This window comes from Mustela nigripes, chromosome 1, assembly GCF_022355385.1.
Source record: "Mustela nigripes isolate SB6536 chromosome 1, MUSNIG.SB6536, whole genome shotgun sequence".
Taxonomy (NCBI): domain Eukaryota; kingdom Metazoa; phylum Chordata; class Mammalia; order Carnivora; family Mustelidae; genus Mustela; species Mustela nigripes.
In genome coordinates this window covers 149149241-149167357 of record NC_081557.1, presented here as the reverse complement: position 1 = coordinate 149167357, position 18117 = coordinate 149149241, and the positions used below count along the sequence as shown (strand labels likewise).

At 38.5% G+C, this 18117-nt stretch overlaps 1 protein-coding gene across 4 annotated transcripts in view; it reads left to right on the top strand.

Moving 5' to 3' along the window:
• WDFY3 (WD repeat and FYVE domain containing 3) overlaps positions 1 to 18117 on the top strand; it is a 275707-nt gene that overhangs the window by 194804 nt on the left and 62786 nt on the right. For 3 of the 4 annotated variants that reach the window (XM_059375153.1, XM_059375145.1, XM_059375127.1), the window contains 6 exons: positions 2781 to 3016; positions 4195 to 4329; positions 6933 to 7112; positions 8481 to 8714; positions 14710 to 14809; positions 16911 to 17071. In XM_059375153.1, the coding sequence (XP_059231136.1) occupies positions 2781 to 3016; positions 4195 to 4329; positions 6933 to 7112; positions 8481 to 8714; positions 14710 to 14809; positions 16911 to 17071 (1046 nt within the window). The remainder of the gene's footprint in view (positions 1 to 2780; positions 3017 to 4194; positions 4330 to 6932; positions 7113 to 8480; positions 8715 to 14709; positions 14810 to 16910; positions 17072 to 18117) is intronic. The other variant, XM_059375137.1, reaches the window with a different exon arrangement.

The following is an 18117-nucleotide window of genomic DNA, read 5'->3' as shown; positions in this document are numbered from 1 at the left end:
CAATTCTTACTGTTTTTAAATCAAGCATTTAAAAAAAATTTGTCTTTATAATACGTCTTAAAATCACATGTAATTGTATTCTAGAAGAAGCATCAAGAATACATGTTTGCCCTTGTCAATTAGGGACCCAAATTGAATATGCAATTTATCTCTTTAAAAAAAAACTGCGAAAGCATTAATACCTAGGTGCTACTTGCACTGCTTTCTCAAATACCAAAGAAAATGATAGGAAGACAGTGTTTACAAAGATTCTTTTATTGTTATTTCATATTGGAAAATGAAGAAACTTTGTACTGAAAGGAATTCACTGTGAAATGATTTCTCAAGAAAATTGTTGGCTTTAAAATACGTATTCTAAAGTATCATTATATATACTTTTATGATCCAAAAAAAATCACTATTTTGCATCAACCCTAGAAGAGGGATATAGCCTACAAATGTTACTACTATGATCAGTTTGGTAGCAAGAGATTTCACTTATTGACCTTAATGGTAGCCGCGAGGAGAGTGAGCCGGGAATGTGAGTACTGCTGAGTGTAAGAGTTCTGAGTGCCAGGTGACAGCCCCGATTCTCATCGAACATCAAAACCACAGTGGTGGGAACACCTAACTAAGACTCCTATAGCAGTGTGACTTGCCAAAGTCTTTTAACATGTGTCGTCTCATTTGGGCTTCATGATTCTGGAGACAGGTATATATTTTATAGATGTAAGTTATACTTTATAAACAGTAAACCTATTAATTTCTCTAATTAGGAAAGTAAGACTGTTAAATGGATAAGGTTTCTGAACTCAACAGTAATAGAGTCTAAGTAACTGTCTTCTCAGTGTCAATCCCCTTTTCTTTTGTCTGTCCTGTATCACTTCAGTAACATCAGCAAAGGGAGCTTTTCCAATTCTAATCTTAGAATTTACTTGTCCTTCATTGTTACCTGCTTAGAAATTACATATGCTGCTCTCATTCTAAAAGAGAAATCTAAGAATTTAAGTTTAATTTAAATTTGATTCAGTTTAATTTCCCCTAAGTACCTATATGATAACACACATATGTGCGTTTGTATACATACATATATGTATCTCATATAATTTGATTCTGTTTCTCTTTGATGTGATGAACAACCTAATGTCTTTGAGTGTTTTATTCACATTTATTAGTTTTTGTCAAATTTTTCTTTATATCTTACATGTAGCTGTTACTTGAATCTAAATTAAGGCTTAATTGTTAGTAACATACTAAGTATTCTTAAGATTAATCATAGGGAAAAATAGAGTGTGAGAATTTAGAAAGGAAAATAAATGCATGTACTGGTTTTCATTTAGGATGTGGAATTTATTCAAAATTTATTTTCCTGTTTAATGTATAAATTACTACTTTATGTCCTTTGACTTCTTAAAGCTCAAGACTTTTTTATACTGATAACTTCACTTAGAAGTCACTATAAGCAAAAATCATCAGTGTCCTAATGCAGCCAGTCTTTCAGAAATGTGGCAGTGTCATTAGGAAGGCCAAGGGGGACAGTCCAACTTTATAAACTCTGATACAGAGACATCAGGCCCAAGTCCCAGTGCCACTGCTCTTCAACTCGTCAATTGAACAAATTGCCCATTTTCCATGTTATGAAAAGGATCATAGCAATTTCTGACTCACATGTTCATTGTGTTTGAGAAATGAGATAATCTATGAAAGAGGCTGGTAAATTGCTATATAATTTTTTAATTAGAACATACTTGAGAAGATTAATTCACATCATGCTAAGCAGTTGGTTAGGATGAAATCATTACAAAGCTAGCTAGACACAAATTTCTGTTTTATTATTTTAAATAGTAGCAAGTATGTGCTCACTTCATCCTAGAAAAAAACAAATAGGAAGAAAAAAATGAATATTCATTTGAAATAAAAATTGCCTCAGAGTAAAAAATCAACCCTTCTTCTCTTGGTTGCTGTTCATACAAGTTTTACATTGAAACTCTGGCCAACATTTTATTCTGTGCTGAGTGCTGCACTAGGTTTGGGGAGGCGAAAGAACTGAATGTTCGAGTTGAATCCTGATAAGTTATATAATGGAGGGAGCAGGAGTGATGGAAAGGCTGATGCTACATAAGCCACATCAGTCCCCACTGACCATCTCCTAGTCAGACTATGTTTCTAGGAAGAAGCCTGCCTGTTTGAATAGCCCCAGTCACAGCAGGCTCCCATTTGCTGTCCCAGCACTGGGCAGCTTCCTAACAGAACTACAGATCATGTTGTGAAGAAAGATTGTGCTTATTTATTTTGTCTTGTCTCAAAACTTGTAGATAATTTACAGTTAACTAGGTTAACAGGATCCAGACAAATGACATATATTAACTAAATATAGTTAATTACATTTATCCACTAAATATGACAGCAGTTTTAGTTTTTTAAGGTATATTGTGGTAGCATCCTACCTTTTGGCTATGTTTTGAATTTTACTTTATTCTTAGGGAAAATTTGAGCTCATTTGAGCTCAAATGTGTAAAATTTATCTTTGAATGTGTAAAATATATCTTACCTCTTGTATCTGATTGTCTCAGGTATTTTTCAAGACCTGTATTCTAAGAGACAGGCTTGCTGAAATCAGAGATAGTAAGAGACCTTTTACCTGGAAGATTAATTCAACAATGGAATAGTTCATTGCCTATATTAATGTGGATGTTCTGGGGAGAAATGTCACATACACTGAATTACTCCTTTCTTTGTTAATACAGCATGGCAATCTATTACTCATTTTGTACTTACTGTTACATTTCCTCTCCTCTTAGGATTCAATGTGGGCAGGAGTGCTGGCGGGAGATCGACGGTCAGGGAGATTAACCGGGATGCTTGTCATTTTCCTGGTTTCCCAGTTCTTCAGTCATTCCTTCCTAAACACACTAATGTCCCTGCTCTCTATTTTCTCCTCATGGCATTGTTTCTGCAGCAGCCAGTTAGTGAGCTGCCTGAGAACCTGCAGGTCAGTGTGCCTGTCATCAGCAGCCGATGTAAGCAGGGTTGCCAGGTAGGAATTATCTAGTAAGGCGTAAGTGTAATTCTGTGTGCCAGAAAATCACCGTGTGGTGATGGGTTACTCACAGTAAAACCAAAGGGATTCCATCCCTTCCTCACATTTAGAGTTTGATTTGGGAAGAAAAATCTGAAGATACTATAGGAAACTTTCATGAAAAGAAGTCCTTTGTCTTTTGTTTTGTTTTGTTTTGTTTGATTACTCTGTATGATTCTGTATACATAAAGAGTTTGGATGGTTTTGAATGGTGATTTGAAGAATTTGAGTTACATGATTTTATCTAGAAGTATAATGTCATTTCTGTAGAACTGAAAATAAAGAGATTGGTGTGTATACCATGAATTAATTGGGAAGGATTCTTAGTGCAAGTTCTGATTACAAAAATGTCTTTGATTTCTTGATGATAGATAACATCCACTTTAGGAAAAAATACTAAGGCTTTATTGTGGATAGCTGTATAGAGCTTATGTTTGTGGCACTGTGAGGAGTTAGGAATTCAGATTTGACTCAACTATTAGTATCATAATGCCAAATGCTAATTCAAATCAGTTCTAGTAATTGACAGAAACTTTTACATGAAAACAGAGTCTGTACCCTTACATTAAGTCAGGCTTCAGATTCAGGCTTAACAGTTTGGTTATGTAATTTTTCAAAATAAGCATGACACCATAGTCATAAAGTGTTATATAAAACTGCTATGAATAAGTCTCCTAAACTGATTTTTATTTCATCAGATATTATCTGTATATAACCTTAAAGTGAATAAGAATATTGCCAAGGTTGGGGGGGGGGGTGAGTCCCACATGCTTTTTTAAAAAGATCCTGCTTAATTAAAATCATAGTTCTGAAATGTTATCTCCTGGCTAATTAGCATGTATTTTCTTTTTGTTAGTTTTCATAGAGAAAAAAAAAGTAGAAAACCTTGATTTTTGCATAAGTACCTAAGACAGGATGATATATAGTATTCTCATTTCTTTACAAATGTGAAAATTTACAAATTTTCAGAATTTAGGAGGGAGGCATACTAGGTCTCTGTTTCTCCATCATGGATCATTTTGGAAAAAAAAAAACCTCATTAGTGTCCAAGACGTTTTCAGAATATTAGAACTTGTGAGGCTCTCTCGCTGAAACAAACTGACGGCGGCTAATCTTCTTCACTCTGATCTCTGCAGTTTGATCTAGACTCCATTTGGACGTTTATCTTCGGAGTTCCCGCCTCCAGTGGCACTGTGGTGTCTTCCATCCATAACGTGTGCACAGAAGCCGCTTTCTTGCTGCTGGGGATGCTGCGCAGCATGCTGAATTCAGTAAGTCTGTGGAGACGCCCCAGCCTGCTGGCGCCGCCTCGGGTCTGTAGTGTGCGCTTTAAAGACAGGGCTCCTTACGTAACGTGACTGTTCACTAAATGCGCAATCTCCGGAAGCTCAGCCTGTCTTTTTGCTCTCTGCTGTAAGGATGGACCAAGCAGCTGATGAGACCATGGACTCTGGAGCCCTGCTCGGGTCCAGATCCCTTTCTGGTGCTTGAGACATCCTAGCCTCTGTGTGCCTCAGTTTCCTCATGTATGAAATGCTGGTGGCGGAGAACTGATCTCTTAGGGTTGTTTTGAGGATTTAATGGGGAGTTGGCATCTACATAAAGCACTTAAAAGAGTGCCTGGTATGTAGTAAGTGATTCATAAGTGTTAACTGATATTACTGGTGTTATGAAATGTACATTACAAAAAACTGTATATTACAAGGTATACGTGTATATAACATATTATAGTCTATGTTATTGCAATATGTTATTTGAACTTTGAAAATCACTTCCATTTAAAGGTGAAAAACGTATTTGTTTTTACTATTCTAATTATTTCTAACTTAGATATGAAGAATTGAAAGACTAAGTGGCAAAGTGTATGTTTCTATCTATCCTACAGGGATACTGTGAATAGTAACTTAATATGCTTACACAATTTAAGATCACATTGTAAGAGGAATTACTAACTACACTAGATTACAAGTACTGACAAACCTAATTTAGCCACAACTATTCCTATGTCATCTTAGGAAAGAACATTACTATTGTATTCATTTAGAATGCTTTGGGATCCTTGTTTTGGCCCCTTGTCATAAACAAACATAAAAATATAAGTTAAAAAAACTTGGTCTCTGGGCAAGTATCAGATCGGTGTTGTTCACATATATTCTTTTTTCCTTTTCCTTTTTTTTTTTTTTAAGATTTATTTATTTTAGAGAGGGAGTGGCAAGGGGAGGGGAGGGAGAGGAGCAGAGGGAGGAAGACAGGGCATGCCAACTCCCTAATGAGCACGGAACCCAAAGGCAGTGGCAGACTCCATGGCGGAACTTGTGACCTGAGCTGAAACCAAGAGTCAGACACTTAATGAACTGAGCCACCCAGGAACCCCACTTTTTCCTTTTTTATCATCATCGCTGTTGTTGTATTGCTCTTATGGAAAAACACACTCCTGTGTGTCTCCTCTACTCCCAATATTCTGCTGTAACACTGCTTCACTTCTGACACTTCTGGTCACCAAATACATGAGGGGTTTTGCCACACTAGCTGGATGTCCCACAGCTCAATTCAGTTCTGATACTATCTACCTGGAGACAGCGTCGGTTCCACGATTGCCCCCTCCCCAGCACACCAGATGCCAATCACAAGTCCACATTTTCACTTGTGCTTCTGACCTGCCAGCTATAAATTGGAGGTTCCTACAACTCGAGAAAGCATTTTACATTCCTAGATTACCAGTTTATTATAAATGGCTGTGACTCAGCAATAGCCAGTTGGAAGACATGCAGAGGGTGGGGCACAGAGCTTCCACACTGTCCACCTGCCATTTTCCCAGCACCAACCCTGCAGCTACCGAGACCCTGTCCTAAAGGCTTTTTATGCAGGCTTCATTACATAGACATGATCGAATCACTGGCCATTGGTGATTGAATGCAATCTCCAGCCTCTCTCCAGCCCCTAGAAGTTAGGGGGTGCATAGCTGTATTTTTTAAAAATATTTTAAAAAAATATTTTATTTATTATTTGAGAGAAAGAGAGTACATAGAGGAAAGGGAGATGGAGAAGCAGACTCCCCGCTGAGCAGGGAGCCCAATATGGGGCTCAATCCCAGGACCCTGGGATCGCTATCTGAGCTGCGGGCAGACACTTTAACCGACTGGGCCCACCCAGGCACCCAGGGGTGCAGAGTGTTAATGCTGGCAGTTCCAACCCCCTGATGATGTGGTTGATCCCCCTAGCAAGCCTCCATCTTTCGGGGCTTTCCAAAAGTCTTAGCATTAGCGTGAACTCAGCTGTGGTTGAAAGGCCTTTGTTATGATTAAGGGAAGACACCCTTTATGGCTCTTCTTGCTTAGGAAATTCTGAGGGTTTTCGTAGCTCTGTACCAAGAATGGGATGGGACAAAGACCAAGTATGTATTTCTTATTATAGATCATAATATTGCAGTTGCATGTGGTTGAAAGCATTGTTCTTCTTATTTTACATATGACAGTGTGAGGTTCGGAAAGGTGGAGTAACTTCCCCATCTTTTCTGTTACTCATAACTGTCCCATGATGAAGGATGGGACAGCTTTGTGGATAATACAGCCACTATTGGCAGCAACTGTACTCATGTTCGTAATGATAAATAATCAAAATCACTGACTCAAGTTCCTGAGCTGTGAAAACATCAGTGAACAGATAAACATCCTGTCAGTTTCTAGGAGTATTGTTTTTGTGATAGCCTATTTCTAGATTTGTTTCTGTATATTTGCTTGTGTGTGTGGTTCCTAAGTGTTCTGAACCATCGACATATCCAGTTTAGGAAAGTAGTGAGTAATGGGTTTTTAAAGCAATTTTTAGCAGTGTCAATTTTTCTGACAAATTATTTCTTTTCTTGTCCTCATGACAGCCTTGGCAATCAGAAGAGGAGGGATCCTGGCTCCGGGAATATCCCGTGACCCTGATGCAGTTCTTTAGATACTTATATCACAACGTTCCCGACCTGGCTTCCATGTGGATGAGCCCTGACTTCCTGTGTGCATTAGCAGCCACCGTCTTCCCCTTCAACATTCGCCCATACTCAGAGATGGTAGGAAGGGGGCGGGGAGTGGGGGAGCTGTCAAACTGGAATTAATCTGTCCTGGTGGTTTCAGGATTTCCTTCCAGTCTTTTAAGCTTCTGACCAAGTTACAGCCTCACCTCTCCCATTATTCTCTGGTGTCTCCTCCTTACACTGTCCTCTGCTTTCCCCTAAAATAGCAGTGAATCCTGCTTCCTGTTTAATTTACCGTCCTCTTGGAAGTCCCTGGTTAATCACTCCCCTCTCCAAGTCACTGTGGACCCATTTCTTGCTTTATGTGCTCATACATGTTGTTGTGAAATGTCGTATCCAGGTTACAAAACTCTGGTCAGACCGAAATTTGTCTCCACTTTATTAATCTCAGGAATTAGGCATCTCCTGGACTTAGTCTTTACAAATTAATTATAGGAGTGGTTGTCTTTATACAAAAATGAAATCAGTGTTTGTCTTTTTCGTTCAACTTTCCTTACTTACTTTGTTCCATTTTTATTTTTTATATTCTATACTAATTTAATAAAACATTATTAGACTGTAATCATAGGTAGTACAGGTACTTCTTCAGTCCTTTAAAACAAAGCCCCAAAGACAATTATTACTCTATATACTTTAGAATTTCATGATATCTTCTCTTACTTCCACCACTTACTCTAGGGCCTGGAATAAACTACTTTGTTCATACTAATTTTTCTTCATATATGAAGGTGAAAAACTCATTATGAAACTATGGGGAATTTTAGGAGAAAGACCAGTAAAACATGACCTGGCTTGTTTCTGATTTTTAAATCCTAATTTTTCTGGTAAGAAAAGACCTTAGGAATTATCTCAACATCTTTTTCTTGTCAGCAGCTTATAATCTGTCTTTTGGTCCTTTTTTGTTGTTGTTGTTGGCTCAAAATTGGCTTGGTTTTGGCATTGTTTTATTTAGTTATCGGGGGTTTTTTTAATTTGCAAAAATGGATCATCCCTTAGGTGCTACCATTGTGCCAGATCTTTATCTGGGATTCTGTGATATTTGACTTCTCAGTAGATATATTTCAATATGTAGATACAGTCATTCTCATCATTTCATTTATTTTAAGTGCAGTTATCCACCATAGAGAGAAAATTCAACATAGAACAGATAACATGGTTAGTGGCTGATCAGCTTAATACTAGAAAGAGCATGTGTTAAATAACTGTGACCTGTGGTTCCCAGTTGCTACCTTGGAATAAGAGTCGAATAAGCAAAGTGAGGTAATGTTTTGAATAGCTTGATGTGAGGTAAATGTTGGAGGAAAATACTGTTGCTGCTATAATTCGGTTTTTAGGAAACATGGAAGTGAAAATACCACATAAAATCAAATACGACTAGCATTTATTTCTGCTTGATTATACCAGGTGACTGATCTTGATGATGAGGTTGGATCTCCGGCAGAAGAATTTAAAGCCTTTGCAGCAGACACAGGGATGAACAGAAGCCAGTCAGAATACTGCAACGTGGGCACAAAGACCTATCTGACCAATCACCCAGCTAAGAAGTTTGTTTTTGACTTCATGCGGGTCTTAATAATAGACAACCTCTGTCTTACTCCTGCCAGCAAGCAGACTCCGCTAATTGATCTTTTGTTGGAGGTAAACACCAAAAAAATGCATTTACATCTCTTTTGTGTTGTTTTTCTAATTAGAACATTAAAAACCAAGCACATTTGATGCTAGATACCTTTCAGATTTCATATTCTTCTGGGTTGTACAGGCAGAACATATTACAGACTATGGGATTTTTTTTTTTAATCTCAGATGTGCTACATACCCTAACAGTTTGTTTCTCTTCTTTCTATTCCCACAAGCATATCCCTAATTCAGTCCTTTATCGTCCTTTCCCTAGACCAGGAATTGACGGACTCTTTGTGTAAAGGGCCAGATAGAAAATATTTCAAGCTGTGCAGGCCATGCGGTCTCTGTTACAGCTGTTCCACTGTATCATTAGAGCCAGAAAGCAGCCATTGACCATACATAAATGAATGAGCATGGCTGTGTTTCAATAAGACTTTGTCTACCAAAACTGACTTAGGCTGGATTTGGCCCATGGGCTTCAGTGTACAAACACCTTCTCTTGACACACAGGCCTCTCCTCAGCTTATAACTCCCTGCTTCCATACCTCTTTCATACTATTGCCAAGAATTATTGCTCTAGGTGTCCTGTACGGCTTAAGACGTGTGTTGCACATAGTAGGTGCTTAATATGCACTTACTTAATTTTCCTCAAGACAGCAAAGTTCTAGGTTGCTTGCTACCTTAGCTCAGACTGCTAAAACAAAATACCATAGACTGGGGGACTTAAATAACAGGCATTTATTTCCCCCAGTTCCAGAGACTGAGAAGTCTGATATTGGGACACCAGTTTGGTGAGGCTCTTGCTGTACTCTGACATGGCAGAGAGAGAGAGAGAGAGCGAGCGAGCGCGTACAAGCTCTGGTGTTTATTCTTACAAGGGCACTAATCTTTTCATGGGCACTCCACCATCGTGACCTCATGTAAACCTCATTACCTGATGATGGCTCTGTCTCTTAATGCCCTCACATTGAGGGTTAGAGCTTTGCTATATAAATTTGGGGGGACACAGACATTTAGTCCACCGTACCTGCCCATTCTCCTAATAAATGATGTGAAGCAGCTGACAGACCAGAAAATGAGCCCTCCCAGCTCTAGAAATTGGTCATCCCTGAAAACCAAATGTTCACCTAGAAAAAAATCTCAAAAGGTCATAGAAAGAGAATTTAGTATATGACGAGTTGCTGTACATTCATATTTTTTCGGTCACTTCCTATAAGTAGGGTCACAGAGTCTGTTACTCCCAGGTCTCTGAAAATAAGATTCAGTCAGTGCAGAAGACTGGCTGCTTGTCTCTCTGGGGAACTTCCCACAGGCTCTCAGCCATTTGGCAACTGAACCTGCACTTGCTCTGCTCCCTCTAGTGGCTAACACGGTTAACTTTTTATTTGAAACCTTAAAACCACAGGAGATATTTTATCCTACTCATGTGAAACTATCTCCACTCAGTCAATTAAAAGAAATTGCTAATGTAATTCAGATACCATTCATGCTGAGCATTTTAACCAGGACCACAATGTTTAATATTGGCAGGAAAACCATCATTATCATCAATAATACATTTGGTAGAGTTTAAAAGCATGCCTGGTAGAGCTTGTCCTCGTGGAAAACTTTGAGAAGTAAGATGGCTGTTATCTTAGTGGATTGGGTAGGAATTTGAAGCACTTTACGCAAAATGAGGCGGTGATCAGAACATGACAGGATAATCAAGTTTAGAAGAGTGTGTGCAAAAAAGCATAACCGAACCAAACAATAAAATACACATGTGTGGAATATATGGGGAGATTTATCCGGTACAGTACTTTTAGTCTTACAGGAATTCTTATAGCTATATTAGATGATATAGATTAGCTGTGTCATCTAATAGATGATATGATTGTCTTTTATCTTGGTTTTCTATATTTTTCAATGGGAAAGTTTGATATAACCTGTATTAACCTTGAATTAACATTCTCATTGTTGCAGAGAGTCATTTGCCCTGCAGTGGAATTGTGTCTGGCTATACTGGGAATTAGGGGTGGCTAGGGTTACATTTCAGGGAGAAGTAGGGAATGTCAAGATTGAAACTCCCAGGTACGTTGTAAACTCCTTAAATTTAGTCACCACCTTTCACATGTCTTTTAGTCTCTCACAGACTTAGTATTGTTGTTTGGTGTGTTCTTCTCTGTATTTTTAAATCATTTAACTCTAACTGCATTCTAGCAGTTCTTCTCAAACATGAAGCTATGATACCATCTAATAGGAGAGATACACATTGGCTTTTAAAAATTAACTTAATACTTTGAGGAACTTTAATGCTACTACACAGTGTATGTACAGAGTAAACATACAAAGCATTTATTGTACTAGATGTCTTCCTTTGGTGTAAAAAATAAGTAGCAAGCATATGATTTTGAATATTGTGATTATGAAGTCTTTATCTCTGAAGAAGTTCAAGAAGAGAATTATCCTGTATATTTACCATTTACCTACATGAAGGGTGGGGTTTGAATCAACTGATTTTCAGTTCAGTATATGGGAGGCAGGCCATCTTCAGTCTTCAGTCTTCAGTCATCTTCAGTCTCACTACAAGATTATGTGCTTACTTGACTAGATCTACAAAAGAATGTGTGGAATTATCTTTGTTAGAAGTTAATAAAAGTAAGATTCCCTTTCATATAAGCTAACCAGAGTGTGCCATTGAGGCTAAGTATAAGGGGGACAGTGGGGCCTAATTGAAAGAGCATGGGTTTAGGAGGGAGAAATACCTGTTTTGAATTCTGGCCCTGTTATTTATTGTATAAGCATTTTCATCTCACTGAGCTCAATCCATTCTCTGGGGAATGATTTATATACTGCTTCCCCTGCATGATTTTTATGGGAGTTAAGTGTATGTAAATCACCAGCAAAATCTATCTTGAGAAATTAAATGTGTGCTGGTTATAGCTGTGTGACTGTGGCCACTGTGAGTTCTCTTTACCCCTTCTAGTTTGCCCATCTTTCAGATGGTATAAAAATAAAACGTGTCTCTCAGGGCTGCTGTGAGGATTAAATGAGTTTATATATTTACAGTTCCTACTATGGGACCAGTGGCACGGAAGACTCCCTCAGACACTGCAGTGGCCTATGCTAGCGTCTCCCTGGTGGTCCTCTCTTCTCCCCACTCCCCATGTCTGCTGTCACCACCAGGTGTCGTAGGGAGTTCGAAGCCTGTGAATACCACCATGGTGGCAGGAGGCAAGCGCAAGGGAATGGATAGAAAAGGTTTTGGCTCTGCCTGCAGAAAAGCTCATGAGTGTGTGCTTGTCGGATGCCACACGTGCTTTCCTGTGGTCTCGGGAGTTCGTGACTCTCTGTTCCACCCATCTTCTAAGAGACCTCTCCATTCTCAGCAGTGTGCAGTCCACCCTGGCTGACCCTAGGGCAACAAACAGATGGAAAGTGGGAGAAGGGGGCAAAGAGAACTCTGACATACCTGAGAGAAGAGATCAGCTAAAAGGAATATTGTAGCTAGAATGAAGAAGCTCAAAATCCTCTTCTTGAAGGGCTTCAGCCCATGACAAACCACAGAGCGGCCTGCCCTCAGTGCGGGCAGCAGACGCCCAGGGCTGTCTGGTCTTGCACGCGAAGATTCTGCATGGTGTCTGCCGGCTGCAAAAAGGAGGCTGTGATTCTTTGAGTACTGGTGTTGACTGGCTTCCCAGTTTCTGTAGGGAAGATGCCTGATAGCCAGAAGCCAGAAGCCAGAGCCAATCACAGTGCTCATTCTTATCTTCCCTCTGCCCTGAACTCATCCCAGTTACCTGGTATAGCCAACCAGGTTTATTTAAAAGATGGCCGAGGAGACAGTAGCAGAGTTGCTCGTGTGCATTTGTTAACTTCAATATGGAGACTTTTACTAATGCTGGGAGAGTATGGTATAGCGGGTGAAGCCATGAACTTTTGCCATCAGAGAAACTGAGGTTTGAATCCTAGTTGTGACTTAACCACTCTAAGCCTCAGTGACCCTATCTCTGAAATGGGGTGATAGTTTTACTTCAAAGAGCGATTTTTGCAGATTGAGATAATGTACAAAAAACTAAGCATGGTGTCTGGTACATAATAGTAAGTCCATGGAATGTTTTAAAAAGAAAAAAAAAACCCTTGAGACAGCTGTGCATACATTTATAAAGTCTTAAATCCTTTAAAAGTTAGGCTATAATAAATCTCAGCAAGAACATTTAAACCCAGCAATTAGAGCCAATAACAAGTATAAATTCTGGGTCATAATCATTCATATAACAGCTTCTCTGAGGGGATTCAGAAGATTAAACGTGTGTTGGTGACTGAGTCTAGCCTTCAATCCATGCAGAATACAAAAGAATATTTCTTAATTAAGTAAAGATAAATATTGTTGATGAAGCTACTTCTCTGGGTTCTGTGGCCCTTTTGTTCACAGACTCAAAACGTTGTCTCGTTGAGATTTGATAAACTCTACTCAGTATTACTTATCCCATTAACCACCTTCAGTTGTTACAATCCAGAATGAGCACTGTCATCTTCAGGAGTGTTTAAATCCTCCTGTGAATGGAGAGCCTTCCTCCAGGAAACTTTGATCGGCTTAAACTATTTGACAAAATGGTCTCTGATCTGATGACAGGGTAATCCTCAAGAGCTCATCAGTCTGCTTCCCACTTAAACATTCTCACTTTCTCTTCCTTTGGTAGGGCTATGGTCTCCCTGTACCGTCAACACGAGGGAGAGGCAGGCGGTGGGTGTCTGTGGCGCTCAAGCTGACCGCCGTGATTCAGCTGTTCGCCTACACAGGGAAATTTATTAAGATTAAAAACAACATGGCATGTCCTTTACTTTTTCCCAAATAGATACCAAACCCAGTTCCTAAGCACTAGTACTATTTTAAATGTACTCATTAGGCCCATATTTTGTCATTTTAAAACAAATATGTCTTACCAGCAAAACAGAAAAATGTTTGCTGTAGCTTGGGTTTAGCTGTTGGTTTCCAAATTTTTAGAATAAGATCCTTGATCTGAATATAGAATTTAGATTTTAGCTGCTCCTTTAAACCCTTTGTCAGTACCACAGTGAAAATCAGAATAGAAAGAAATAGGTTTTTTAAAATGGAGCACATTTCAAGTGTAAATGAAGAACAGTAGTCTGAAGCCCACTTTTGTAACGTGGTCATAAACATAGTCCCGGATCTGTCTATTCAAGGATCTGCAAAGCATCAGTACTGTGCCTGTTTCTAAAACATCCAGATCTCTTTTTAAGAAAAAAATTTATGTCAGTTTGTTGAATTGTTCAATATGCAACTCCTACCAAAAGCTGGCATTTGAGGATGACAAAAGAATCTTCCCCACCTTTTATCCACTGGGCTTCCAGGGCTCGACCACCCACTTCACAGGTTAGCGACTGGACATTTGTGCACCTGGGTTGTATTACCCTAATTACCAACAGAAATGCCATCTGAGAACTGTAAGAACAATTTTAGGAAAACATCCTTGCTGACAATCTAGTGTGCTGCTTTTATAGACAATAAAAAGCTTCGTAAACCATATCTTTTTTTCCCTCCTTCTTGAAGCCGAGGGAGCTCAGAGCTAAATTGCGTGCTTAGTTAACTTTTTGTTGCAAATATTGCCCTCCCCATCGACTTTACCCCCTTGAGTACTAGGTTCCTGAGGTTTTGTATTTGTTTTAATGGCTTTATGATTTTGTCAGTATCTCATAATAAATTGCCAGCTGTCTTTGGAAGTGAGGTATACTAGTAGATTATCAAATATTTATTAAATACTTATAATTTTAGAATACTGTTTTTGGAGGACTGGATTCAAAAATGATGATGTTTCACTTTTGCTTCTTTTTAATTCTGTGGAAAAGTAAAAGAAAGCATAAGCCTATCTACCATCTCACATTTCTCGTTTTATTATTTACCAATAGGTTTTTCTTTTATATAACTATGTAAACATGATAATATAACTATGCTGGAGCTCTTATCTTTGTTTAGTTGATTTTGTTTCTAATTCTAAATTTCATTGATTAGGCTTCTCCTGAAAGATCTACAAGAACTCAGCAAAAAGAATTCCAGACTTATATTTTGGATAGTGTGATGGACCATTTGCTTGCAGCTGATGTCTTATTGGGTAATACTGTGTTTTATTTTCACTTTATCACAGTACCTAGAATCACTCTTCTCTGTCTAAATTCCTAGTGTATCTTCTTTTTAACTTCATCTTTTCTTTTGTGTGCATTTTTCCTTCACATTGGTATTTTTCTGTAGTGAGTAAGAGGCCTGTCTAGATCTTTCCTTTGAATCTGGAATAAAGAGTCAACAACAGGAAATACTTAAGTTGTTTGTCCACATCTGTACACTCAGGTGGCAGGAAGAGGACAAATAAAGAGAAACAATGTTTTAAAAACCATAATATGAAATTGGATTACATTTCTATGAATGTCTGATACTTTTAAAAAGTAATTTATTGTGATATACTCGTAAGTATACAAACATAAAACTCCGTGAATGACCACCCAGACCATCATGCCTATATAAGGCTACACAGAAGTGCATTTCAGGCTCCCCCACTTCCCTCCTGCCATGACCTCGTTACTGCTCACGAAATCACTGTCCCGAGATCTAAAACAACAGGTTCGTTTGGCATGCTTTTGAACTTTACAAATGGAATTATATAACATGTATTTGTTGCAGTCTAGCTCCTCACACACAGCACATTTGTGAGATGTATCCATGTTGTTGCCTGTAGCAAGAGTCCATTTATTTTCATCACTATGTAGTCTGTTATAAGAATAAATAAAATGTGTCCAATTTGTTGTGGTGGGACATTCAGTAGTTGCTAGGTTGAGACAATTAGAAATAAAGCTGCTATAAATATTCTTGTTCATATGGGCCACATATGTATATAATATTTATATATAGTTATTAGATATATGCCCATGAGTAGAATTGTTCTTTGTAAGGGAAAGGGAGAGAGAACAGGCTGCACATCCAGTGCAGAGCTGGACACAGAGCCCAACACAGGGCTCCGTGTGGGGCTCGATCTCATGATCCTGAGATCATGACCTGAGCTGAAATCAAGAGTCCGACATTTAACTGACTGAGCCACCCAGGCACCCCTATGTTGTTCTCTAGGATGGCTTCCAGAACGTAAATTCAAAACACATTAAGATGTTTTTTCTGTATGTCCCTATCCGGTTACAATAAAAATACAAAACTTGATAAATTTACAGTGGAGCTAACATTTATATATAAAATAATGATAGAATTTAAAGGAGAAGGAAAAGTAATGATTTAACATATTGGCTACTTGAGTGCCAAGTAATAATTTTAATCAAAGAACTTCCATCCTATTAAATTATTATTATTATTATTATTATTTTGCTAAGTAAGTCTGCCAAGAAGTCTTTAGTATTGGCTTAACATGTAACTCTCAAAGCATGCTGTCAAGTCAAACTTTGTGTTTGTTTTTATCACTTAAGAATCTTATTTGCACAGTCTCCGTCTTACTATATAAAGATACAAAATGAAGAGTTTAACATAATGGAGTAATTTAGAGTTAGGTAGGAATAATATACTCAATGGGGCTCCAGAATTTCTATGAAGGAGGGGCTTATGGAGGGCATTTTGGTTAGGGGAATTAGTCTTGAAGTAGTGTGTACACAGCAAACACTTGGGAAGGCACTTCGGAACCTTCTTGAGGAGAAACAGGACTGAAGGTAATCATGGAGGGAAGGAGAGGTGCCCCATGGCCCCACCAGCAGTGACTGTAGTTTCCTTTTCACAGTTGTTCTGGTCCTCTCCTACATGACTTCATTGCACTTGAAGGTATATTCAGAGCAGAGTTGTGTCTGATGGTGTGTTTTACCCGTTATTAGTTGCGCAGAATCAATTCAAAGCTAAGAACCTGACAGCTTTTTTCTCAGAGATCCTCTGTCGCTGTCAGTTTAAGTTGAGGAACTGTTTGCTTATCACAGACTGTCTCAAGCAATATGAGACTTCACACTCTCAATCCATAACTCTCTTGTCCTGCAGAAATTATTTCTTTCAACATTTATCAGGATTATCGGCCATAAATAATTTTCTTAATGTAGTACATAAGAGCCTAGTTGTCCTCTTTCTAAGTGTAGTAGATAAACTCATTTTGCATTAGCCTCATTTTTGGAGGATCTGGTCTTGTGCTGGTTGATAGCAGTTTTCTTATATTTATTTTTCCCCCGGCTCAAATTTAGGGGAAGATGCATCTCTGCCTATTACCAGTGGAGGAAGCTACCAGGTATTGGTCAACAATGTGTTTTATTTCACACAACGTGTGGTGGACAAACTTTGGCAAGGCATGTTCAACAAAGAATCTAAACTTCTTATAGATTTTATAATTCAACTAATTGCACAGGTAATCTATTGTCACTGTTGGCTTTAGAGTACATGTTTTTCCTTGAAAAACTTTTCCTTATGTGTCAAAATTATCGGAAATAAATGTAACTAATAAGATAATGTTAATATTTAATACAAAGCTCAGTTTATTAAAAGTGAATAAAAACTGTACACTTGTAATCCTTCTCCCCCATCCATAGCTTTGTGCCAACTTGTCCCTTGTAAAGTTGCCTGGTTCTCTCAAACTGTGGGCTCTCACTGACCTCCCCACTGCTGTTGCTTTTTGCTACCCAGATACCTGGATAGCTTCCTTTTGGTTTAAATACCTTAAGCTGATACAATTTGATAGGGCTTTTTTCATTACACTGTGATATAGTTGTGTGTAAAGGTTTACAGAACAAGAAGAGTTGATAGTAAAAGAATTTTTTCTTCTTGTAATGAAATTTTCACAACGTTCATTGTAGGTCTTTGAAGGTGTCATTTAGTGAGTGTGTGTGTGCTTGCGTGTGTGTACATGTGTGTGAGTGTGCGGTACCTTTGACCAAAGAATGTGGACCTGGTTTGCCACAAGTGCTTAATCTTATTCAACAGGTACTGCAGAAACTAGGAAATGCTGTTATCATGTGTTATTAGCATACAATGCATAGGTTCTTTATCTAAGAATTTTTTTTAAGAGCTAAATTTGTATTTAAGCCAAAGAGAAAAGTTTACAAGTGAGGAAACGAGACTAGACCATCAAAAGAAGTTTTTTACTAAGCTTTTAGGTTATTTGTTTTCCCCAGTCATTTTGAGTAGAGATCATTCTTACAGACAAGTTGTAGTAGGAGGTTCTCCCTGGACAGCACTTCCTCACATGCTCAGACAGACAGGCCACTCCTCTCTGCTCTGTGAGTCTTAACGGCTCTCCTCACTGGGGCATGAGGCTCTCAGCTCGTCAAGTTACATTTATGTGTCTCGGGTTCCAATCCTCATCACAGCAAGAGCTTTTTGGTTTTTAACTTAGCACCCTATACTGAGCATGGCCACTGGTACATAGTAGACCTAATGTGATGTGTGAATGTGAAG